The sequence below is a fragment of the Mustela nivalis genome (genome assembly GCF_964662115.1).
Source record: "Mustela nivalis genome assembly, chromosome: 5".
Classification (NCBI taxonomy): domain Eukaryota; kingdom Metazoa; phylum Chordata; class Mammalia; order Carnivora; family Mustelidae; genus Mustela; species Mustela nivalis.
The window spans coordinates 54,759,858-54,785,127 of record NC_139024.1 but is presented as its reverse complement, the minus strand read 5'-3'; the positions used below and the strand labels follow the sequence as shown (position 1 = coordinate 54,785,127).

At 39.9% G+C, this 25,270-nt stretch overlaps 1 protein-coding gene across 6 annotated transcripts in view; it reads left to right on the top strand.

Annotated features, from left to right (window-relative positions):
* Positions 1-25,270, top strand: part of LOC309864645 (sterile alpha motif domain-containing protein 5) — a 909,922-nt gene that overhangs the window by 45,459 nt on the left and 839,193 nt on the right. The window contains exons 2-3 of one of the 6 annotated variants that reach the window (XR_014311662.1): positions 5,348-5,577; positions 10,265-10,405. The exons of 4 other annotated variants lie outside the window; for them this stretch is intronic. Coding sequence is in view for 1 of the 2 variants with exons in the window: in XM_082730321.1 (XP_082586447.1) it covers positions 5,348-5,410 (63 nt within the window). In the remaining variant the exon portion in view is untranslated. Of the gene's footprint in view, positions 1-5,347; positions 5,578-10,264; positions 10,406-25,270 lie in introns of those variants that run through there. One more of the 6 variants, XM_082730321.1, reaches the window with a different exon arrangement.

Below are 25,270 nucleotides of genomic sequence, written 5' to 3'. Positions count from 1 at the left end.
TCCTGAGTGAAGTTTAGAACCCATGTGGGTCGAGAGGAGGGAGTGAGAAGCGTGCTTGTGCAGTTTATTTTAGCCTACTGAATTTTTTTTTTCAGGAACTGGATAGTAAATTGGTACTTCGCAAGGACACACCACAGATGAAGACAGATAGGAGAACTGCACAGAAGAGTTTATATAGCATCGGGGGTTTGTGTTAAAAGTAAAAAAGCAAAAAAACAACAACAAAACAAACAAAACACCAAAACAGACCAAAATATACGTAGATCATTCTGGATTAGGTCAAACGTTTTTTAGTCTTGAACAAAAAGTCCCTGGGAAATCTTCCCTGTACGATTCCTCTAGCAGAAAAAGGACATGGAAGCCAGCTAATTTTATAACATAAGAGGGCATCCTCCAGCTTAGTGGGGTCTGGGAGGTGGCTTTGGCCTTCCCTAGGGGACTCTCAGAAGCCTTTTGAGGAACTGAAAGGTGACCATTACTGGTAGAGTGGACATATATCGGAAAGTTTTTCTCTGTTGTATAGACAAAGGAAAATATGCTCCCAGCTGACTTGCTAGTATTTTCTATAGAAACTTAGTTTACTGAGAAATTACACATAGGGGCGCCTGGGTGGCTCAGTGGGTTAAAGCCTCTGCCTTCGGCTCAGGTCATGATCCCAGGACCCTGGGATCGAGCCCCGCATCGGGCTCTCTGCTCAGCGGGGAGCCTGCTTCCTCCTCTCTCTCTGCCTGCCTCTCTGCCTACTTGTGATCTGTCTGTCAAATAAATAAATAAAATCTTTAAAAAAAAAAAAAAGAAATTACACATAAAAATTATGCTGTAGATGATTCAATCAATCAGCAGTAGTATATATATACTGGAGATACAAAGAAGTATGCAATGTGTTTCTGCGCCTGGAGAAGTTTAGAGTTAAAATGAAGCTGGATTTAAGCCCTCCTCTTCTAAGCCAATTCTAACCATCCTGGGTTCCATAACGAGAGGCAATGTGTTATGGCTGCATGTTGGTAAACTTAGCTTGAGAAAGTCATGACATAAAAAATATCTTTCTGGGGCGCCTGGGTGGCTCAGTGGGTTAAAGCCTCTGCCTTCAGTTCAGGTCATGATCTCAGGGTTCTGGGATCAAGCCCCACATCAGGCTCTCTGCTCAGCAGGGAGCCTGCTTCCTCCTCTCTCTCTGCCTGCTTCTCTGCCTACTTGTGATCTCTGTCTCTCTAGTAAATAAATAAAATCTTAAAAAACAAAACAAAACAAAAAAACCTTTTTGTCTTGTCACCGGACCACCCACAGATTCAACTTTGTCCCCCTTGTGTCATCCAGAAGGAGAGAAGGTAGTATTTGTACCATGAATCTTAATTTTTCCTTATGAGATGGTTGTCCCCCACCCTTGTAAGGAATTATATGGGATATTAATGTACACTCACTAGTCGTGGGTGTTTATCACAGCAAACAAATGCAGAGATTTTCTGTCTCTTGATTGTACGCCTACAATGGAGCTCTATCCTTTAGAATAATAACACAACAGAGAAATAATTTTTACACGGGATAGCCTTCATAGAACTCTGACTGTCTTTAGTTAGTGGGGAAAAATCCCAAGCTAAAAAGAGTAACAGACTTGAAATCAGTTAAAATTCAGAATAATCACCTGAGGAAAAAAAATGTAATCTCATAAATCTTCATTTTTAACCACAGGAATGTCTCTTTATTCATTCAATAAATTTTGCTGCCCCTCTCTGTTTCTCAGATTGGAACTCTAACATAGATTAGAATTGGCAAATATCTGTGAAATGAAAGGATTCCCCCACTTCCCCTCCCCTTTCCCATAATAGAACGAATATAACTGAGAAAGTCACAGTTCAGTTCAAGAATTAGGTTTGTGTAGCCCTAATAATATAAGAACTCTGCTTGACACTGCTTTTATTTTATTTTGCTCCTTTTCAGTCTTCCAAAATTCATTGTTTATGCACAGCACCCAGTGTCTTGTTCAAAGACAGGTAGGGGGAAAAAGAGGCCACAGAGCTAAGAAACTTAAAAAAAAAAATAAAAACAGTATTTCCCTAGAAATAGGGAGATATAATTTGGAACATTACAAAAAACAAAATAAACAAACAAACAAAAAACCCCACAAACTACTGGCCTTCATTATTCACAGGAGCAAGACTCCAGGAGCACCGATAGAACCAAAAATATAACCTGCTATTTATTGTACCCAAGGTTGGGTTTCATGATTTCGAGAAAGGAGCAGAGTTGAGATAATGCCGTGCATGATTTTTTTTGTCAACCCAGTACTGTATCCAAAGAAGCCTTTTGATAGATAAGCAGATTATTAGAGAGCTTCTCTCTTGGTAGGCTTATCTCAGATAATTTAGAGGAGGAAAGGAAGTATGAAAAAAAGCATGGTGAGGTGAGAGCAGCTCTGTGGAATGAGGCCAGCCTGGCGGTACCTGTCTGCCCCTAAGACTTAAACTTACAGCTGTTTCTCCCTAAAGCCAGCCAGAACTTTAAAAACCTGTTCATTTCTGTTCCACACGAAGAGTGGGATTGATCAGGCGACGTTTCCTTGCAATCATGTGGCCTCGTGCACTGGGCTCATTACTGCTCTCCGAGACTGTTCTCGCATCGTGAAAACTCTCTGTGACCCAACTGTGCAGAGCCTGTTTGTCTGCCTCCCACCTTCTCCCCGAAAGAACGGAAAATAGCCAAATGCAAGGCTGGGCTTGTTTAATGAACGTGATTTGTTTTTGTTGAACGAAAGGCACAGGAGGTTTCGCAGGCCGTCAGCTTGATGCTAGATTTGTGAATGATTCGCGATCCACATCTTTAGAGGGGTTTAATACGGAGGTGTCTGTGCTTGCTCGTGATAACCTGTCCAAAGGCATTTTCTTTACTTTCAGAGATTCCTAGAATAAAAATGACCTTTTAAAGGTAGATGGGACCATCTTTCTGACGTCCAGAGCTCTGTCTAGCATGGGCAGGCATCTGAGAATCTTCCGTTTTAATAAGTTTGTCCTTACTATGTGACCTCTTCCTTCCCTCTGTGACTCTTCCTTGATCCTGGCTCTGGTCCTCCTCTGCCATCTCAGAAACCTGTAATACTGTGACCTGAGGCGCTTTTTGCTTTCTCTCTCTCTCTGTCTGTCTCTCTCTCTCTTTTTTTTTTTCATTGCCTTCTCTTGCACTGTATTGACTAATACAGATTTTGGTGGAATGCCTTTTCATTCATTTACCTGTTTCAGCATTAGAAACTGGACTGACTTGAGGTGCCTGGGTGGCTCAGTCGGTGAAGTGTCTGACTCTTGATTTTGGCTCAGGTCATGATCCCAGGGTCATGGGATGAAGCCTTGCATCAGGCTCTGTGCTCAGCATAGAGTCTGCTTGGGATTCTCTCTCTCTCTCTTCCCCCCACCCCTCTCCTTGCTCGTATGCCCGTTCTGTTTCTCTCAAATAAATAAATAAATCTTAAAAAAAAAAAAAAAGAGTCTTGCCTTCTTTATATTAGGGAGACTTCCCTCTTGTACAAACTTCCCCTTGTTCCCTGCCGAAAAGTTAGTCAAAACAGATTGAGCATTACTTTTCCACAGTTTGTAACTGAAGGTGATTTTAATAGAGGCACTGCCTTAGATATGAGTTTATTTGAGTGATTATTTGAATTTAGTAATTAGTGGTACGATATTATTACTTAATAATATAGAAAAAAATGACTCATAAAGATCTTGATTCCCTGGAGAATAGATAGTAACACTTTTTCTGAGCATAGATATTAACACTTTTTCTCCATTTAGATGTAATTGTTGGATGATACTACCCAAACTAATTAATAATGACATATTAGTTAACATATTGCCATCAGCAGGTGGCTATTTGAACAGGGGTGAAAATGGCATGTGCTAAAACAAATTGTTGTACCCTAGAGAAATGTGCAGAATTATTTTTTAAGAAGATTGTCTTTTAATGGTGTCTGCAATGTGTTTTGTTTTGTTTTGTTTTTTTTCACTTAAACACAGCTTTAAGAGATGAAACTGGGGGTAAGACTGGAGAGATAGCGACTAGAAACCCAAAACAAAAGACAACAAAATTGATTCAACCTTTACCAAAAGCTTTTTGAATTGGAAAACAAAGTGAAACAAGTCAACAGTGGAGTCCGAATGACACAGTCCGCCTGTCAGATCAGAAATCACACAGACGACTCAGGGCTCCTCCTGCTACCATCGCTCTCTCTTGCTTTCTTCCTCCCCTCTGTCTATTCTCGATCTGTCAGGGGATTGGGGGCAAACGGCAACATATGGGCAAGAAACTGTAATCTGTGGTTGGCTTTCAGTTTCAGGCATCACCGTGACAGCGAAGGGGTTAAAACTGTCAACACCTATCAGAGCTCGGCGATAATTAGTGTAATAGCAGGCCCAGAACATTGGCACAGATGACCACACCACAACAGATGAATTCTACCAGGGTCCTGCTTTGCGGGGAGTCATTCTTCCTTTCTTCCAGCTCGTGCGCAACTATGCTTTTTAAATGCCTATGTGAAGAAAGTTGCTGTTTGTGCATACAGATGATTCTAGTTAAAGATATGGTGAATCTTTTTTATTTCAGAAAGTGCTCTTTGAATTAGTGCTTACAGATAGATCTGTAGCCTCTGAGCACCAAGATAAAATGTCTCCAAGTGTGTCGATGCTTGCTCTGTTAACCAAGGATGCTCGGATGTCATAGGGAGGTGTGTCAATTAGGGAGAAAAACTGTTTCAAGATACACTTTTCATTAATATTCTTTTTTTACTTTCTTGTTCTTACAAGAACTGTAAAAGGAAAAACAGAACCTTTTTAAGCAAGACAGGTTGGAAAAGAATAAAATACATTTTTCATTTAGTAACTTCAAGGAGAAAATGGATAGATAAAAAACAGAGACTTAAAGCTATTTTTTCAGGGATGCCTGGGTGGCTCAGTTGGTTAAATGTCTGCCTTCAGCTAAGAGCATGACCCCAGGGTCCTGGGATCGAGTCCTAAATCGGCCTCGTTCCTCAGCTGGAGCTTGCCTCTCCTTCTGCCTGCCACTCCTCCTACTTGTGCTCGCGCTCTCTGTCTCTGTCTCTGTCTCTCTCTCTCTGACAAATAGAGTCTTTAAAAATGCCGTTTTTTCCAGAAGTCCATGTGGTAACCAGAAAGGGACAATTGTGACTTAAAAATAGGAGCAGCAGTTGGTAGAGCATATGACTCTTGATCTCGGGGTCGTGAGTTCAAGCCCCTGGGGGGTCAAGTTTATTTAAAAAAAAAATAGGAGCAGGAGCCCATGATGGACTAGGGGAAGAATGGGTAAAGGAGAAACCTCAATAACCCCGATATGTTCAAATCCACAGGTCCCAATGGCTGGCATCCTAGAGTACTTAATGAATTGGCCGAAGTCATCACAGAACCGCTAGATATCATTTTTGAGAACTCGTGGAGGACTCATGAGGTGCCTGAAGACTGGAAATGGGCATATTTAGAAACTTCTTTCAAAAAGGGAAATGGATGATGACCCTGGAAATACTCAACAGCTTAACTTTTTGCTTGGAAAAATTCTGGAATAACCAACTTAGTACACTGGGTAACTAACTTATAATAGCTAGAAACAAGGCATATTTCATACATGAAGAGGTATTGGGTTTGGTTTTGAGATCAGGTCTTGTGCCTATTTTGGGGATCCTCCCCTCCATTCTTTGAATTCTTGATGGCTAAGGTGTTTGGGTGATAACTAATTTTAAGTGTAATTCAAGACAAAAAGTAGGTTTCTGGCATTGGCTCATTATGTCATTTCCATATGAGAATTAGGGCCTTTACTTTATATTTTAGCATACATCTTTTTTTTTTCCCACTCCATATATGACTGTGTTTTCATGGGTTGAGATATTTTATATGATTCTCTATAGAATAGTTTGGTGACAGAACTCTTATTTTAAGGTGCTTTACATAGTTATTTCGTATATAGGTAGGATCATAGAGCTGATGAATTGAGGAACATTGGCAAGGGGAAAGAGTTTGTTCTGATTTCTAGCGTTTAATTTAGCCTGAAGTGTAGTGTTAAGACCAGGAATGGTATCTTGCTCTCACAGACAGCTGAGCAAGATCAGCTGTGTAACTTGATCTCTAGTTTTCCTCACTCCTTGGGGACTGTCATGGCCATTGCTGTTCTTCTTCCCCCCTCCCCCAACCCCAATCAGGTTTCTGATGTCAGGCCCATGGGGGCAGGGAGGTCGGCAGTGGCAGCCATTAAGAGCCCTGCATAACACAGCCCAAAAGGAGAGTAGAATAGAGTGGGGGAAGGACATCAAGACACATCTGGAGTCTTTCTAATTCTTACTGTGCCTGCCTTTGGCTGTGAGTAGTTTTATTTCCTGCTTAGGAAATGTAGCCATGTTGATGGGACCAAAAAAGTAATTGAAAGGAAATTATCAAAGAAGGTCCAGGTATTCCACAGGCTGGGGGATGGGGGCAGGGGAGCACGGCTAGGCAGCTTCAGAGAGCCCATGAGCCATTGGTCCTGTTACAGAATCTTTCCTGCACTACTTGGAAGTACACGCGATCTGCTAAAGTTTACCTCAGTATTGCGAAGCTCAAGACTAGGAAGCTCCCAAAGGAGAAGTATCTTATGTGTATTTTCTTCCTGGTGCGTGCTAGTCTCTAGGTGAGCAGTTTAGGTCTTCAAGGTCTTTAAAAATGTAAGGTTTACCTAGTTTATCTACTTCTAGAGATTAATTTTGATACCATAAAATCTCATTCTTAAATGCAAATACAAGGAAATGAAGCTTGCAAGCCTGTGTAAATGGTCCTTTAAACTGTATGTAGCTTACAGATAAGTAAGGATTAGACTCCAATCAATGTTTTTTATTTTTTTAAAAATTTTTAAATTTTTTTCAAGTGAACCAGAGTCTTTCAGATTTCCAGGCTGGATTTCTCTCTCTCTCTCTCTCTCTCTCTCTCTCTCTCTTTCTTTCTTCTTCTTTTTTTTTTTTTTTTTTTTTTTTTTTAGATTTTATTTGACAGAGATCACAATCAGGCAGAGAGGCAGGCAGAGAGAGAGGGGAGGCAGGCTCCCCGCTGAGCAGAGAGCCTGATGCAGGGCTCGATCCCAGGACTTTGGGATCATGACCTCAGCCAAAGACAGTGGCTTTAACCCACTGAGCCACCCAGGAGCCCCTGGGCTGGATTTTTCTTAAGGAGTAGGGGGGTCTAGATAGATTATGGATATAATTTATTGCGATAATAAATGGCTTCCTGTTCAAGACCCCATTTCCAGGTGCAGCATCTGCGGCAGATTTATTTCACAGATGTGCATTTACATGCATTTGTTGTTGAACTGTTGCTAGAAAGAACCCAATATCTGAAAAATCTATTATTTTCACCATTGGCATTATAATGCAATCTACTGTAACCAAGAAAAGGGACTCTGGTTATTTCAAGTTTTATTTTCTATTTGTGTAATATCTAAGTGCAGTTAGCTTGCTGAATTTTGGATCTCTTGGTGTCTGCTATTGGAATTTGAAAATAATGACCTTTTAACTAAAGAATGACAATCTAGAATGCTGAGTCAGCCAATGGACATGAAAGACTTACCTAAAGCCAGACAGAGAAAGCTTTAAGCAGAGAAGTATTAAAGGAACCACTCAGTTCCTTTAGCATCAAACCAAGGTCAGGCAAGAGTTAGAAAATTAGAGAAAGGTAGTAGTCTTTCCACGAATTGTATCTGAAGACAATTACTGTTAGGATGAGTAATTTTTTTTAAAGCATTTTAAATTTTATCTGACATTCATGATATCCTTAATAGGGAAAGGTAAATGAAGTTTCTGAGGGACATATATGTTATCAGAACTAGAGGAGCATCTTGATTTGTATTTCCTAGAACATCAAGAGACATTAAATAGAGACTTTTACTTCATAATACTGAGGAATTTGGAGGAGTATAGTAAAATTTTTGTTCAGTTCATCTTTTAACAAAATTTTGGGGGTGAGGAAAAAAAGATTTTATTTACATAAGATATCTCTTGGTTCAGGAAATGCAAGCCTCCTTCCCACCAAAGGAATTGAAGCAAACTAGAATAGCTGTGGTTTCTTTGTCCCGAGAAACTTATAGCATCTTGGTGGTGTAAAATCAACAAAAACAGTAAGCCTTGAGTTTTGACTTTGGAGCTTCTCGGATCTTAGTTCAGATTTTGGAATCATGCCGATTGCCTCTTCAGGTGGTGAATCTGTTTGGAAGATAAATTACAGTGTAGCATGGGGAGTGGTCTTGAATAGTTGTTGAGCTCGTCAAAAGCTTGTTATTCTTGTCCATAAAACAGGGGAAATAAATACCTCCTCTAGTTCTACATCAAGCTACATCAAACAGCTGCAGAGTTCTTGGCCTGGTGCTTAGTAGGTGCTGAGCACCTTCCGCCTTTCCCTTCTTTATCGTGACCTTCCTTCTTTCCTCCTATATGAAAGAGATTACCTTGAAACTGACATCAACACTCAAGCATAAATTGACGTGTGCTTATTGCTGCCTTCAACCCACTAAATAAAGCCCCATTGCTTTCTTTTAGAAGTAGAGAAAGGTTACAGTGGCCACTCACAGCAGGAGTTCACTGAATGTTTATTGATTGAATGAAAGGAATGTGATTTTTAAAAACAATGAGCAAATGTGTAAGGCCAGCACTTTTCAAGGCTGGGGAAATAATCACATAGACATATATGAAGGTATTTCTTCAACTTTCTTCTTTTTTAGTTTTGGGTTTATATCTTTGGTGTACTGATAGTGAGGAGCATATGTGTATTTTCATCCGATTTTATGACTGTGATTTACAAATTCGGAGTGCAAGTCAGCATTCCCCTGTAGGTTCTTCTGGGAAAAATCCAGCCAAGATACCAAGCAGATGCTGCACAGTCTTCTATGTGAAGAGAAACCAGATGTACCAGGGTCTAGGAAGCACCTTCCAGAAAACCGAGATGAGCATATCTGGATTGTTCTCTGTGAAGAGTCTGAGCACCATAAACAGGTTCCTTGCAAGGGCATTGATGAATAACAAAAAGAGAAGTTAAAGAAAATGACATTTTTAGACAAAATATTAGATTTATGTAACTTTTTTACATGTAATATTAAATTAGGTATCAAAGCATCATGTTCAGGCAGATAGGAGATTTCTGAATCTTAAAAGTAAATAAAAGATGAAGAGTAAACTAATATGTCCAGAGACATATACAAGACATGAGCCAGAGTCTAACCTGAAATTGTTACTTCTCTATTCAGACCAAGGGCCAAGAACAGGGAGGGCTTAGAATTCAGTCAGCTCACAACTTGTGCTTTGAGTAAAGCTGTAATAGATGCTGTATTAAACATAGTAAGTTGTGTAGAGCAGAGCAAATCAGCAAGGTTTACTGGTTTAGAATTTTCTCATTTTACTCTTAGTAATCTCAGTGGTCGTCGGTTAGATATTCCTACATCAGATATTTTATACTACCAGATTCTTTTGAAAATACTCTTTAGCTTCATATTATTATCTCTAAGGATATAAAATAAAATTTCTACTCCATGATCACTGTTTTAGATATGTCCGTGAAAGGCAAAACAAACAAACAAAAAAACAAAAAAACCCACACACACAAAAAAAACAAAAAAACCCACAGTCGTTCAGAAAAATGAATAACTTTTCTTTTTCCTACCAACATAGATATCTTCCTTTAAATTGTTTAAATGCCTGCAATGAAGTTTTGTTTTTTTATTACTGCTGTTAAAAGATAACTTTTAGAAGAAAATGAGAGGTTAAATTCCACATTAAGAGCTGGGTGGCGGTTTTTTGTTCTGTTTTGTTTTTGACAATTTGGCCAACATTTCTTCCATTGGAACAAAAGAAAGTAAGTCAGCTTTTCAACATTAAGATGAAAAGTGTCTTTTATAGATGCATTCTGCGTCATGCTCTTTGTCAGATGAATTTTCCTTTATTACTCCAAAAATAAGATGCTGAATTGAGTATCTTGAGGGCAAAGTGGTATAGTAATTGGGGCAAATGGTATAAATTCTATTGTAGTTGTTGCCTGTTCTCTAAGCTTGACAATTTTCTGAGATACTCTTTGGGTTCCTAGAGCTATTATTCATGGAAAACTTCTGCCTTACAGAAATGTGTGCATAGATCCAAATAATCGTGTGTACCTCCAAGTAGCCGAGCAGAGATTCATTCTAAATAAAAGCTGCACTTTGGTTTTTGTAAATGAAATTGCAACTGACACTTTTTTCTCCCCCTTTTGTTAATTGTTTTGAAAAGGGACTATATGAGAAGGCTTTAGAAAAAAAAAAAAAAAGCTTACTTGGAACACCATTCTGAACCACGGATTGTATGCCCATGCAGCGCCGTGATTTGCAAACATATGTCCGCCCTTCAATAAATGTTATGGTTTTCACAGCGGTTCCGCCTTGGCCTCTTTTGTGATTGTTTTCCATTCCGATGAATGGCATAGAGTATGTGTGTTGTTGAAATTGACGATGTATAAATGTTCGCAGTAAAGGAGCATTATGGTTAGCATGGGAAATCAGAGTTCCAACTTGAAAGAAAGCAAGGCTCCTCACACTCAGTGCAAAATGCAAATAAATCATTATGATGTGTGCTTGGATGCTTTTGTGTGATTGTTACATGTGTCTATGCTGTGGCTTTCTACCCCCATCCCCACTGCTGACTAAAAAGTACCCCTGAGGGTGATAGGCTGTAATTTTGTGCCAGTAATTTCTGCTCACCAGAGCGGAAGGTGGGGTGGCGGGACATATTAGCTGATAGGCGGGGTCACATGTGGAGTTTTTGCGGTGGGTCCTGCAGCTTTTAATATCTATCACCCAAACGTGGTTGTGATTTGTCCACAGATAAGCGACATCTCAGGGGGTCACTGGATCTGGAGGCTATTAGACTCGAATCCCGGCCTCACCGCTTGCCAGCTTCAGGACCTTGAGCAAATGGAATAAATAGAGACCTTAGCACAATCATTAGCCCAGAATAAGCAACCTCCAAACCTTAGTTCAAAACGTTTTGTAGTCGTGTTATGGGTTCTGCGTATATGACATCACGTATGACATGTGTGGTGATGACGAACGGCTGTTTTTATTCCCCCCAAATGCAAGGGGGGCAGAAAGTAAATTTAAAGCAACAGAGATGTAGAGTAAATATTAGGAAGAAATATGTAAAAATGAGGATTTTAGAAGTGAAAAGTTACCCAGGGAGAGCATAATCTGATTCAGAAATTGAGCAGTGAAGACACGGAGCAGGCAAGAGTTCGTGCCGTGCCCACAGTCACACACTGGATTGTGACCGACCCTCTAAATCCCGGCTTTTTGTCTCAGATTCCAGGAAGTATACCTAACGGGATCTGTGGCATCTTCGAAAGAGACCTGTCTTTCTAGTCTGGACTTAATTTCAACTTAGATCCATGGTTTTCGAGTCACAGCCTCAGAACACTGATTCACACCCTCAAACTCCGCACAGCCCAGAGGGCTCTGCGCGAGCCCCCAGCGCAGTATGAAAACCTCATCCTTCAGCTCGGAAATCTGATGCTTCAAGTCTTCCTTGATCTGTCAGGCATATTTAGAAAAGTCAAAGATATTGGCAGGAAGCACCAAAAATGTTTTTTTTTTTTTTTAAATGGGTAGTTGCACGCATGAAGTAGACATCTCAAGAAAGGAGTGTTTGATAAGGAACGGGATGGTTTATATCATTAATAAAATCACTTCACATAAGGCAGCTTTGAAAGTCTTTCATCTGAATCTGGAAAATGAATACCTTCTAGTCTCATTCCAGGCCATATGCTGCTCCACTGAGGATTCTGTAATTTAAAAGAGGACTCTTGAACAATTTTAAATGAAAAACTAACCTTTTTCCCCTCCTCGAGTTACCCCGAGGACAGAGTGTATTCGTGTAATTATGAACACTTTTTTGGCCAAGCTCCTCCACTTTAAAATATATCCATGTACCATTAACAGGATGTCTGTGCAATGTCATCTGTTTCTCGGTTGAATAACGAGCACCAGTTGCGAACTGTATACACTCAGGGCACTTTTTTTTATGTCTGTTGAACCTTATCAATTGAACTTCAACTTCATTTTGTAAATTAATCAATGCACATAACCACATTGACAAAAATAGCCATTTTAAAAAAGATTTTATTTATTAACTTGAAAGAGAGAGACAGAGTGAGAGCATGAGAGGGAAGGTCAGAGGGAGAAGCAGACTCCCCCATGGAGCTGGGAGCCTGATGCGGGACTCGATACCAGCACTCTGGGATTATGACCTGAGCTGAAGACAGTTGCTTAACCGACTGAGCCACCCTGGTGTCCCAGAAAATAGCCATTTTGAGTGAAGAATACACACTGAATTTTTTCGAATTCTGGCTACACCTCAGAAGCCCTCACGGCACACGTGGCTTTCTTGGTGAGCGTCTGTCCAGTCATGCACTTCCACACTTTCGCTGTTGTCCTGTCTGTGACAGTGGCCAGTGAGCAGCGTTGCCTAGACACACCTGCGAAGTGCCTGGGCAACCGCATCTGAGTAATATCACCTTCTCCGGGAGAAAGTTCCAGAGTGCTGTGGTCTGGTTTTTACTGTGCTTCGCACACGGCTGTGAGCCCATGTGGTCTGCCTCCACTCAGGGGGCAGTGACTGTCCTTCCCTAGTCGCTGGTACATTTTCTGGCGTTCCGTGGTTGCAGGTGCTCTGTAATATAGTTGAATGAGTGAAGGACTTAATGAACTTTCTCGCAAGCCTGAGGAAACCGAACCCTGAAGCTGTGTGAGTTGGCCGTAGCAGGGCATTTCCTGGTTTTAGAGAACTCCGAGGAACACTGTGGGCTTTGTGTGGGGAGGCAAGTATGCCTTTCACCTCAAAGCCCTGCCAACCAGGTTTCTTTTGATCAGAAGTTCACCTTGGACATGGTTGTGTTGTGAGTCAGATCCTATGACTTCCCTGTAGTCTTTCGTGTAAAACGATAAATGCGAATATTTTTTAAAATAAAAGTATACATACTCATGTAGGTTTTCCAGGAATATATTGAATGTTGTCATTTGTGAAGGCACGTGAAAATACTAAAATCACACACTTATTTGAATTATAGTTTTCTTTTGGCCATATTTTCCTCATCTGAATTGTGAGAGAGGGATATCATCTATTCCTGCAATTAAGGCTAATAAAATAGCAATCAATTTCTGCAATTAAAACTAATCAAACAATGATTAATGTATTTATGGCATACGTGCTAGCGGATGGTAATGCTGCCAGACAAGATACAAACATATTTGGATACCCTCCCTATGCAAACATTAACTTATCTTTTAGATTACACTTTAGACCTGCTCCCTTTTAGATATTTTTAATATAAATATGTGAACCCATGATTTTGTCCCTGGAAATACTTACACTTTCTAATCAATGCAATCACCGGAAAAAAAAAAAAAAAGAGAGAGAGAGAGTGGAGAAATGAAGAAGTGTCTGTCCAAGGCATTCAGACCTGGGTTGGAATCCCACAGGGCTGCCGAGTGTTGTTGTGATGGCTTGACCTAAGAGGAGACTGGCAAGCATGTGATGATTACATGCCTTGTCTTTCTTTGGTTCTGCTGATATGCATGCTTATGTGGAAGGGAGAGAAGAACACGAATGGTCTGGACTCACTCCCAAAATCTAGGATGCAAATCCCAAGGCCCAGCAGCTGGCTGAGTGACCTTAGACAGTTTATGAAATCCTTTCCAGTCTGTTTCACCACCAGAAAAGTGATATTGATAATGCCCCCTCGAAGAAGTCTTATGGAACTTGAACGTGTTAACAAGTAAGATAACCCACAGAGGGTCTTGTGTTGGAGCAATGGGAGTTCTTCCCACATTATCACCTAGGCAGTGTGGGCAGGGTAAAAGGGGAGAGCTGGGACAGAGGGGACAGGTTAGGACTCATGAACTTGAATTGTTTTCAAGATATGTTAGGAAAAAAGCCAACACTCCTGAATGGATTACAAAACAACAACATTAAAATGTAGAGTTGCCAGCACTTAAAAGGACATTTAATGTGTGCCCAGGACATTTCAAGGCACTTTACCTGTATTTTTCTCATTTAATCTTCAAAATAACTCTTCAAAGAAGAGGGCATCTTTCTTCCCATTCTACAGATGAAGAAGCTGAGGTGAATATAGGTTTTGTTGATTGGCCCAAGGCCACACAGTCGTTAATTCCAGCCATTAAGTTGGAATTTGAATTTCAGCAGTGTAACTTTAAGCCTATCCTCTTTCTTTTTTTTAAGATTCTGTTTACTTTAGAGAGAAAGAACAGGAAGGGCGTGGGTAGGAGGGTGGGTAGTGAGAAGAGCAGACTGTCCATGGAGCAGGAGCCTATTTCAGGTACCCTCCCAGAACCATAAGGTCACGACCTGAGGCTAAAGGCAGATGCTTAACCTACTGAGCCACCCTGGTTCCCCAAGCCTGTTCTCTTAACTTGTATTTACGTTTTGTGAGGCCAAATTCAATATGGTACTAAACATAAGGACCACAAATTAAGAAGTAGGAGAGGGCAGATTGACAAGAGTAGCATTTGTCCTAAAACAGGGTGTTTGAGAGGTCAGCAGACCAGGTGAAGAAGGTCTGAAATACATTGCCTTCCATCAAGTCTAAGAGACCCTAGGGAGCAAGCCCACCAGTGAACAAGAAGAATGCTTCCAGTTCAGCTCTTATGCAATATGCTTTTCAATTAGGATTCTTGTTTTCAACATCTCAAGAGAATGATCTTCGACATATTTATACACAGGTGTTTATGATTTATCACTCAGACATGCATAAAAGTAAAAGAACACTAAGTAAACATGAGGTAATCCTCCTGCCTTGTTTCAGGCAGAGTCTTCTGGATCACTTTCCACTCAGGTCTTCCCTGCTTCCATGGTCCCTAAGATGTCATCCTCTGGCCAGCAGGAGTCCTGCCAATGCAGCGGTCACATCCGGACCATTCTACGGGTTTGGATGCTTGCATTTTCTGGGTCTTACCTGAAGTCGTCTGTAGGTTTTCAGGCAGGAACTCATTCTTTTTCCAAACGGTCGTGATGTGGTTTGTTCCTTGTGAAGCTGTGGGCTTGGCCGTCCTGCCACCAGGAATGGCAACCGCATGGGCACCTGCGCACACGTGGCAACCATATTGCTAGCTGTCAGTCAAAATCAACTATAATTCTCCACCCTGGTTTCTTGTGTGTTTAAATGTAAAAATGTGTGCAATCAAAAACACTTGCCTGTCCGGTTACAAGGGAGTTGGGAACCCCATCTCATCTTACCTTCTGTTCTTCTACGTTGTTGATAATTTTGTGGTAATGATTTTGTCTCTAACAACCTTGGATTCAGAATAAAAATTTCTTTTGTTTCTTTTTGTGAGTCCGTGCTAGCATTTTTCTCCAGTGGGTCTCTGACATGATTTATTCTTTAGACACTTATTACATATCAGTAGTACTTGGCTCACTGTGTTCTGTATTTCATGGAGGTCCCTGGCTTGTGGATTTAAACAATGATTTAAATATTATTTTATAGAATTTAACACCTTGCCCCAGAAAACAATAATAATTTATTTTGGTATTTTAGTTAAAAAAATTTATATTTGAGTATAGTTGACTCACGGTGTTATATTAGTTTCAGGTGATTCAACATAGTGATTCACTTTCTCTATATGTGTGCAATGCTCACCTCAAATGTAGCTGCCATCTGTCACCATATAATGGTATTATAATACCATTAACTATATTCCTTATTCTTTGCCTTTATTCCTGTGACTTACTCATATCTCTCACTCTCCTCCAACCGTTTTCCTCATTCCCCTACCCGCTTCCTTCTGACAGTCATCAGTTTGTTCTCTGTATTGATAGGCCTGATTATGCTTTTTATTTGTTTATTCATTTGTTTTGTTGTTTAGATTCTACATATGGCTGAAATCATATGGTATTTATCTTTCTCAATATGACTTGTTTCCTTTAGCATAATATTCTCCAAGTCTGTCCATATTGCTGTGAATGGCAAGATCTCATTTTTATTCTAGTGTAATATTCCTGTGTGTGTATGCACACGTGCTTGCACAGGTGTGTATGTGTTAGGTATTTTAGTTTTTAATAATGATGCCTGATTGTAGAGCATGGGTATACCCACCCACAGCTGGAAGCAAGAGGTAATTGTCACCAGTGCTTTAGGGTAATAGAAACTCTATACTGTAATTAGAATTCCAAGTGGCAGTTCAAAATTTATTATTTGGCCTCTAAGCATTGGAATCCTTTTTAAGGTATCTGAAGTTTCTAAATGTCTTCAGGAGTTGAGACTCCCATTCCTTATGCTTAGAGTATGTGTGGGATAGCAGAAAAAGTGTGGGGCCTTCAGACCAGGAAGAGGGAAACTCTTAACTCCTCACTGCTAAGATGGCCTTGGTAAAAACAAACAAACAAACAAGAAAAACAACAACAAAAAACCCAACAACCCTACATTCACAAGTTAGAGCAAGCTTTATAGATATTTCTTGTAAGCTTCATAACAACCCAATGAAGTAATTATTGTTACTACTGCATTTTACAATAAGGAACTAAGGCTTAAAGTATAAAGACCTTATAAGTTCACTTCAACTCTGTTATCCTAGGGGTCTTTATAAGAGGTAGACTTGCTCTGGGTATCAGTGATATCCTAGATATAGCATATTGGATAGATCAGGTGCTGGAAATGGAAACTAATTTTTATCACTGATCTTAAATTGCTTTCTCCTTCCATTCTCTAAAGAATATTAAATTGCCAGTTGAAATTGCCTTATAAATTCCAAGAAGAAATTTGGAATTTTTGAAGCCCTCCTACCCCCACTCAATATCTGTTACACAAATTGATTCTCCCTATTTTGTCTTAAGCAATTGATAATCTTTAAAAGTTTTTTTTTTTTTTTATTAGAAAAACCAGTAGGCAGCTTTATACCAATGTGCCTCTGGGTGAGACAACCTAATATCTTCTGTACTTTTAAGAATCATAAACATCCAGTTGGATGCATACCAAGCCATAACTTCTAATAGTCTGATATGAATAAAATCCCAGTGTCCAAATTAGAAATATATCCTTTGGAAGAGTATTTCATTGCTTTTACCAAATATAAAAAAAAGGGTAATACTTATATACATGTTAAGACAAAGAAGCTCATTCAATAATTTGATGGATATAATTGATCACGGTATAGCTTTGAGACACATTAGAACTGCCGTCTCAGATCGTCGAGTCCTTCCTGGTTCCCTCCTCTCCTTCCTTCCTTCCTTTTTTCCCTCTTTCTTTCTTGGAAATGACAACAAAATGAATTGACTCTATCTCTTTTAGCCCACAAGTCCTATTCATCTGCTTTTATTTTTCCATGCTTTAATCTCCTTCCAAGTACATTGCATGAATAAGCAAATATATTTTCTGAAAATCTTGGCAATTTCCTGGATTCGGGAGGTGTGAGTAAAGGGTTGGCACAAAAGTGACTTTTGAATGAAAAATCCATACTTACACTTAAAATCCCCAGAGACATCATTGATATAAACTAAAGTAGCTATTTTCAGTAAAGAAAATAGCCAGGTTGTATGTAATTTTGATGGATGAGTTAAAAAACAAGCATATAATAACTGAATATATATATAAAAATCTAGTAGTTAGTGTTTTTATATCATAAACCATAGTGTAACCTCCACTAATAATTAGAAAAAAAATAAACCCATGGAGGCTATATTCTAGCATTAAGTACACTATTACAGAAGTCCAATTGACCAGAATAATAGCTCTGTTAAATGCAGTGTTAGGAATAAGGCAAAGCCTTTAACTGTGTCATACAATTGGGAGAAGTGGGGAAACACTGGTACAAAGCCTGCTCTATGGAATAAATTTATGTACAAACAAGAGAATAAGACAAGAAAGAGCTGTGTGATGTCAGACATTGCTTATAAGATTTCATTTTTAAGTAGTCTTTATACTCAGTGTGCGGTTCAAACTTAACAAACCCTGAGATTGAGAGTTTCATGCTCTACTGACAGCCAGTCAGGCACCCCAAGTTTTTAAAATCTTTTTTTTTTTGGATCCTTCAAGATTTTATTTATTTATTTGGCAGAGTGGAAGAGAGAGAGATAATGAAGGGGGAGGGGAGACTCCCCCACTGAGCAGGGAGTTTGATGTGGGGTTCAATCCCAGGATCCCGAGACCTTTGGATCTTTTGACTATAGTTGCTTAAGGTTTATTTATTTTTTTTTTTTTAAGAGAAAGAGAGTGTGAGTGGGGTGGGGGAGGGACAGAGAGAGACAGAGAATCCCAAGCAGCCTTCACACTCATATGGAATCAGACACGGGTCTTGATCCCAGCACCTTGAGATCATTACCTGAGTGGAAATCAACAGTCAGACGCTTAACCAGCAGAGCCACCCAGGTACCCCACAGTTTAATTATTTTGATACTATGCTGCTTAGTTGTGCTGTTAGCATAATTTTGGGGGTGTTTTTAATACATAATTCATGTAGCTCCATAAATAGTAAATAATACTGAATGATAACTATACTGTACACATATCCATTCTCAGTTTCCCAAAGAATGCTTTTAAATTAGGAGGGTAACTTGCTCTGGGCAATATTCCTCTTTTCTCACCTTGGAGATGCTGAGGTATCTTTTAAACCATATCAGTTATAAAAAATTATGTGAGAACAAATGTATAATAAAGGATGAGTTTATTCTTTGCATGATTCAAAAGTAATTCTGAGGAATTATCTATTAAAAAATATCTAGTCTAATCTTCCCCTTGATGGTGAAGTTGGTTATAGTACACGTGGCAAATGATAGAATATTAATGGTTTGTAGCCTACATTTTATAGTAAAAGTGCTACAAAAGTTGGGGAGTTAATAATCATAGGAAAACAGATAGCAGAGATTAAAAATTATTTGTGGGTAATAATCATTCATATCTTATATATTGCATCAAGAATAATGTTTGCAAAATGAAAACAAACCAGTCCATACTTAAACAGATGATAGCACAGTGCATCACTGGAAAGGAAGGAGTTGGATATGGTTTTGAATTGCTTTCTAGCACCTCAATCAGGTGGTCTTGGGCAATTTATCTCACCTATCTGAGGCTTACATGAACTATTTGTGTAGTGCTTTGCATACTGTAACTGCCCAATAAATGGGCATTTGTCATCAATTCATTTTCATGTTTCATGCTGTTAAGACTGTGTGATGGGCCAAGGCCCAATGAAATTCTACATGATCCAGTTTGAGAAGAAATTATTGGGCAGTGTGCCTTGCAGGTACCGTACTGGGCTCCAAGGGCACCCAAGGAGGAATGAACAAAAGAACAAAAGATTTACCATGTGGAGGAGGAGAAGGATATGCAGAGAACCCAAGCTCTATCAAAACCCAGTGACACTACTGCCAACCCAATCCCTAGTACTCACAGCAGAAGTATGGAGAAGACGCATAGAATGTTGGTGAACGATCTTCCAAGATGGGTGGATTGTGATTATGGGGTGCTGGGAGTGGACTGAAGGAGGGAGGGATTCCCAGAGAGGGATCCACATGAACAAAGGCCTCAAGGGATAGAATTGTGTGATATTTTGTGGCAGAAGAACATTGGCCAATGACTCTGGAATCTAGGATGAGTAGGTGGGTAAGAGGGAAGATAAATCTCTTATAGCCTGGAAACAGACCTCTGATTCTTAAATTATACGAAGAGGACATACTTAATTTTATAGGCTGGGCATTATTAAACTTTTCCTTTTCTCGTGGTATATGAGTAATGGCATTCTCATGCCCAGAATATTTTCAGGTGACAGATGCATATAGAATCCTTACTTGTGCCCGATACCATTCTAAGTGCTGGGAAAAACTAGACCTCAATCCTGCCATTGTGGGGATGGCATTTCTAATGAAATATAGATGTGGGCTGCTTAGTTCTGGCTGCTACTTTCTCTTTCATTCAAGAAGACCCATCAGGACGCGAATCCATGATAGTCTGGTTACGATAGAAGAGCCGAATGCATAAAATTGCCAGTGACACACACACTGCCTCCTTAGGTACACTTGTCAGCAGATGATCTGTACACTCAAAATCACTATGTATGTGACTACTAGGCATTTGGAATGTGGCTAGTGCGACTGAAGAATGCAATTTTAAATTGCATTTAATTAAATTAATTTCAATTTAAGTATATTTGTTTTTAAAGATTTTATTTATTTATTTGAGAGAGAGGGAGAGAGAGACAGAGATAGTGACAGAACATGAGTGGAGAGGAGATGGAGAAGCTAGCTCACTACTGAGCAGGGAGCCCAAGATGGGGCTCAATCCCAGGACCCTGTGATCATGACCTGAGCTGAAGGGAGATGCTTAACCAACTGAGCCACCCAGGCACCACAATTTAAATAGATTTTTTAGCTAGTATTAATATATTAGCACAAATTTAGATGTTCACAAAAATATCCAATTTTGTATTCTTTTTTCTTCATAACATGTACCTGGCAAATTCTTACATTCAATTTTTCTACTTTTTGAAGTATCTTTTTTTGGCAGCAAATCTGTGGTTTTTATTTTTTGGATTTTTTTGTTTTGTTTTTGTTCTTTTTTGATTCTCACCTAAATCTAGGAGCAAGAAAGTGGCAAACTAATCATGCTTGGTCTCCATATGGCTCTCTAGTGACAGCAGGTGGGCAGGAAAGAGATGCCATCTCAGCGGTAAAGCTCCTCTCTGGCTTTTTATTTAATCTACCTCTTGCCATTGCCTAGTCAAGGAAAAGAACAGTTTCTTCTCCCTCTCTCTCCAAACAGGCTGCCTGAGGATAGGAACTGCAAGAGAGAAGAGGTAGCTCTGTTTAGATAGAAGTGTACCCTGAAACGTATGACCTGACAGCCCCAGGAATGGTGCGCTCATTCATGAGTGGTACACAAGAGAAGGGATCTGTTTGCTGGGAAAGGGAGGAGATAAACTCCATTTTGGCCACTTTGAGTGTGAGGTCTTCATGGTGAATGTGTGGTTAGAAGTGGGCTATGTGTCTGCACCATTGGAGAACGATCTGTTCCAGAGATAAATATTTGGGGGTAATTGGCATGTGCATCTTAAAGTCACAGGAATGGATAAGATGGTTCTTATCTCATCAGAAAGAGAGAAAAGAGGAAAGGATGAGTGATAGAACATAGCCATCGCATCAACATTTATGTGATGGGTGAGGAATAAGAGCTTTGAGCAAGGTAGAAGGAAAAATCCAAGAGAAGACATTCACCAAAAACAGAAGAAGAGATAATTCTATGAAAAAGAATATTTGATAGTGTCCTGTGCTGCAGAAAGTTGAAGAAAAGGTAAGAAATGAAGACTATCCAGTAGATTAAGCCCCATGACATGGAAGGCACAGACTCTGGGGAGAAGAGGTGACATGATTTTGACGGCCTGGTGGAAGGTGAGGAAAAGAGACTGTTGGGTAGCATCGGCCTCTTAGAAAAGGGTAGCTGTGGAGGGGAGGGAGCTGGAGTAGCTACAGCTAGAGAAGGGGAGAGACGGGTGGAGAGGTTTGTGGATTTTGTTTTGAAGGTTAGGTTGGATTTGGATCAAGCTAAGAGTGCTGGAAGACCGGTTGCAACAAACAGAGTGAGGAGATCATCCAGAGACGGTGTGGTGGGCGTCCAAAAAGGTGGAGGGGAGACATTGACCTTGGGCAGAGAGAGGGATGCCTTTCAGTTTAAGATGGAATAGACTAGTGTGCCCAAAGTTGAAGTTAATGAACTCAGCAGATGGTGGCTAGGACAGGTCCTCATTGCCAGCTTTGCCAAACCTACTTTAATCTCAAAAGTTCTATATTTTTCTCTAGCGACCTTTATGTGAGGATAGAGCTGATATAAATATGCTCCTAAAAAGAGTCACAGTGCAAATCAGCTGTGCTTCCGAAATTGACACCACGCTTTGGGAAAGTTGCCCCGTCCCTGGCTCCTGGCAGGACTTCAGCGGCAAAGCAGCTTTGAAGCCCTTGAACTGAGAGGAACTTGAGGTGTCCCTCTTGGGGAAATTAAATGCAGGAAGCATGCGCAGTCATCATTTTGGCTTTTCCTTTCTGCAGTTTGCATTGCAAGTGTGTGGTTTTAATTTTTAAAAATCTACGAAAACACCTCTTTGCGTTTCTAAGGTGCAAAAGCCCTACCCTGGGAGTGAGGCTGCAGTCTGGGTCAGCATTGCGTCCAGAGGCGAAGTGTTAGGAGCACCTGTTTGGGGTGGAAAGGGTCCAGAGAGCTTGCCTGCCTGCCTTGGTTTACAAATGAAACCCAGTCTTTGCAGGTCCTGAAAAACACACTTTCTTCAGGCCTTTGAGGCTTGTTGGGATCTGGGTGGCATCGGCCTCTGAAAAGATCTTGTTATGTAAAAGGAACACAGGACTAAACAATGAAATACCTAATGATTTCTTAAAGTCACATAGCCTTTCATTAAATAGGAACAGGATGTATAAAATCCATATCTAGTTTTAAACATAAACATTTCATTTCATGGCTGTTCCCCCAATATGAAACTGAGCAGCTGTTTCTCCAGATGCCACATCAGGGCTCTGAGGGAATAGTTGCTAAATCCAATACCATAGTTAGCTAGATATTGAAAGAAATACTACAAGATGTCTCTAGTCTAATCAGCAAGGCTCAGTGAACTAAAATTTAAACACACGGCACGGAATTAATGTGAGAATTTGGATTATAATCTCAACAAGGGAAATGTAATTGCTATGATTTTGAGCTTACCACGTTCTAATTTTTATTATTTAAAACCTATTAAGGATCCAGGACAAGAAACTCTCTTTGTTTTTCCGACAATCAGTTGTCATCGTGACAGCCAATTGTTTTGAGAAAGAAAGTACAACATTATTATTTATGAGAAAGAGCTGACACACGCAAACCATATATTTAGATGACTCTAATATGCCTGGGCCAGCATATTAAATCATATGCATAACTACTTGAAAGATAGATCCAGAAGGTTATAGGTAATTTTATGCAGGAACCATCAGCCCTATACTGAAATGAAAAAGTGCTCAAAAGCTAGTTCATAACCTATTGCTATTCTGCACCATAGAGTGGTAAAATGAAGAGCAGGAGAGATTTATGGAAGGTTCTCCTGCTCTTGAATGAATTCCCTGATAATCGAGTTAAAAAATGGAATTAAAACACACACACACACACACGCACACATGCAAACAGTCATTTACCTGGAAAAAAATATATTTGGGGGGAAAAAGCCTATTGATTCTTTTGACAAATGAAAAATAAGACTCTGGAATATTCTAAAAGTCTTTAAAATACTCTAAAATACTTCAGAGAGTATGTAAAAATATATATGCAGTCTGTACATGTAGAAACATCCTGGAAGGTCAGATGGCCGTATGTTAGCATTTCGAATCTCTGATTGGTATGGTTATGGGCATTTTTATTATTTTTCTTTTGTTGATGACTATCAGCACTGAAGACATATTGCTTCCATGATTATTAAAACACAACCCACCTAAAAAACCCCTAAGTGTTTGATGCCCATTTATGGAGTGTTCAAAACCATCATTCAGACATTTGTAAAGAAGGATTTCTTTTTGTTTCTCAAAGAACTGTAATTTGTCTTTACATTATATTTATAAAGGAATTATTTAATCTCTCTAATTGGATTCTCTGTTTCTTTCATTCTCTGCTGCTCATATTCCTTGTGTTAGGATGCCTTAGTGCTAGTCCCGGACAGTGCTCACTTAGACTGAACTGCCCTGAGCCCCTGTCCTCCTCCTGCATTTCCAGCAGCTAAGGCTGCTCCTCAGAGTGGTGGCTCTGGGCGTTCCTGGCCAAATCCTTTCTCCTTATTGTTGGATAATGAAACATAGGAATCAGGCCAGGCAGTGTAGGAACATGGTTTGGGTGCCATTCATCCCCCTGATTCTACATAGCATCTTATCATTGATGAATTAATATATGCATTACAGCTATATACATATTCTGTGAGTGTTAAATATCCCCTCTTGGAACAAGTGAAAGAAGACACATAATTTGCTTTAAAGTGTTTCATGCCGTAATTAGATTAGCTCTGTGAGTGCCTAGTAAAGTGTAACTTGTTTATTTTCCTTTCCTTATAGCAGACTTGATAGCAGCTATAAAACCTTTATTAGAAAATGTGACCCAGGGCCACCTGGGTGGCTCAGTCGGTTAAGTGACCGACTGTGAGTTTCAGCTCAGGTCATGATCTCAATCAGGTCGTGGGATCAGGCCACCCTGGGCTTAACGGCAGCGGTAAGTCTGAGACTATCTCTTTTCCTCTCCCTCTGCTGTTCCCACCCCCTCATGCCCTCTCTCTTTCTCGCTCTCTAAAATAAATAAATCTTTAAAAAACGAAAAGAAATAAAACGTGACGGAAAGCAGGAGCTTGAGACTCCTTGGACTCTCAAGGAGCTTGAGACAAAACTGTTGTTGATTTCACAAAAGTGGCTGTTGGTAGAAGTAAATATAGCCAATCAGTGGTTTTTATATATCAAAGTTCCATAAATGTAGGGTTCTATTACAAGTATTTGGGGCTTCTCAAAATTGCTCCCACCTCTGTTTGCTCTACATGGTTTCTCCCCAGCCTCTGATGCCCCAGCCACTTGAAAGAGCCACGCTTATTTATGGGAGGTGTACGAAAGGTTGAGGACCATTGATGGTGATATAAGAATCTGGAGAATGTCATGGCAACTAGATGGAGGACCTATTAATGGAGAGGGATGGAGGCCAGTAGAGGCTTTTTAACCATTGACGGTTTCAAATGAAAAGCTATAGAGATAACTCCAAAGGCCACTGTAAATATTATCAGAGGGAATGGAGGAGGGAGGGATAGGGCTGATGGAGTTATAGCATGAACGTTTTCCCAGTGATTGTTAAGTCAGAAAACAGGCCCCCAAAGTCAATAATTAATCTCACCAAAGAGAATAAGATTTTGCTCTTAAGGGCTGTGATGGGCTCACTACTGCCTCTTAGAAACTTTCTGTAACAGGCAAGAACTCCTGCTAATGAGGGGGCAATGAGGTACTCCTGTTTAGTGCGAGCATTAAGTCTCTCAGGCCACTAAGAATTCATTTAATAAATTACTACTCTAGCGTAAGAAATCGCTCTCTAATGGCCTGAAAAAAATGTTCCAGAAGAGTAGCAATTTACTCCCGTCTTTGCAGGGAGAACCAGCCCCATATACAGGCTTAAGAACATGCCATTTCTTTGTCATTTAAAGAATTCTTATTTTGGGGCTTTACGATTTTCTGAAGAGCTTTGAT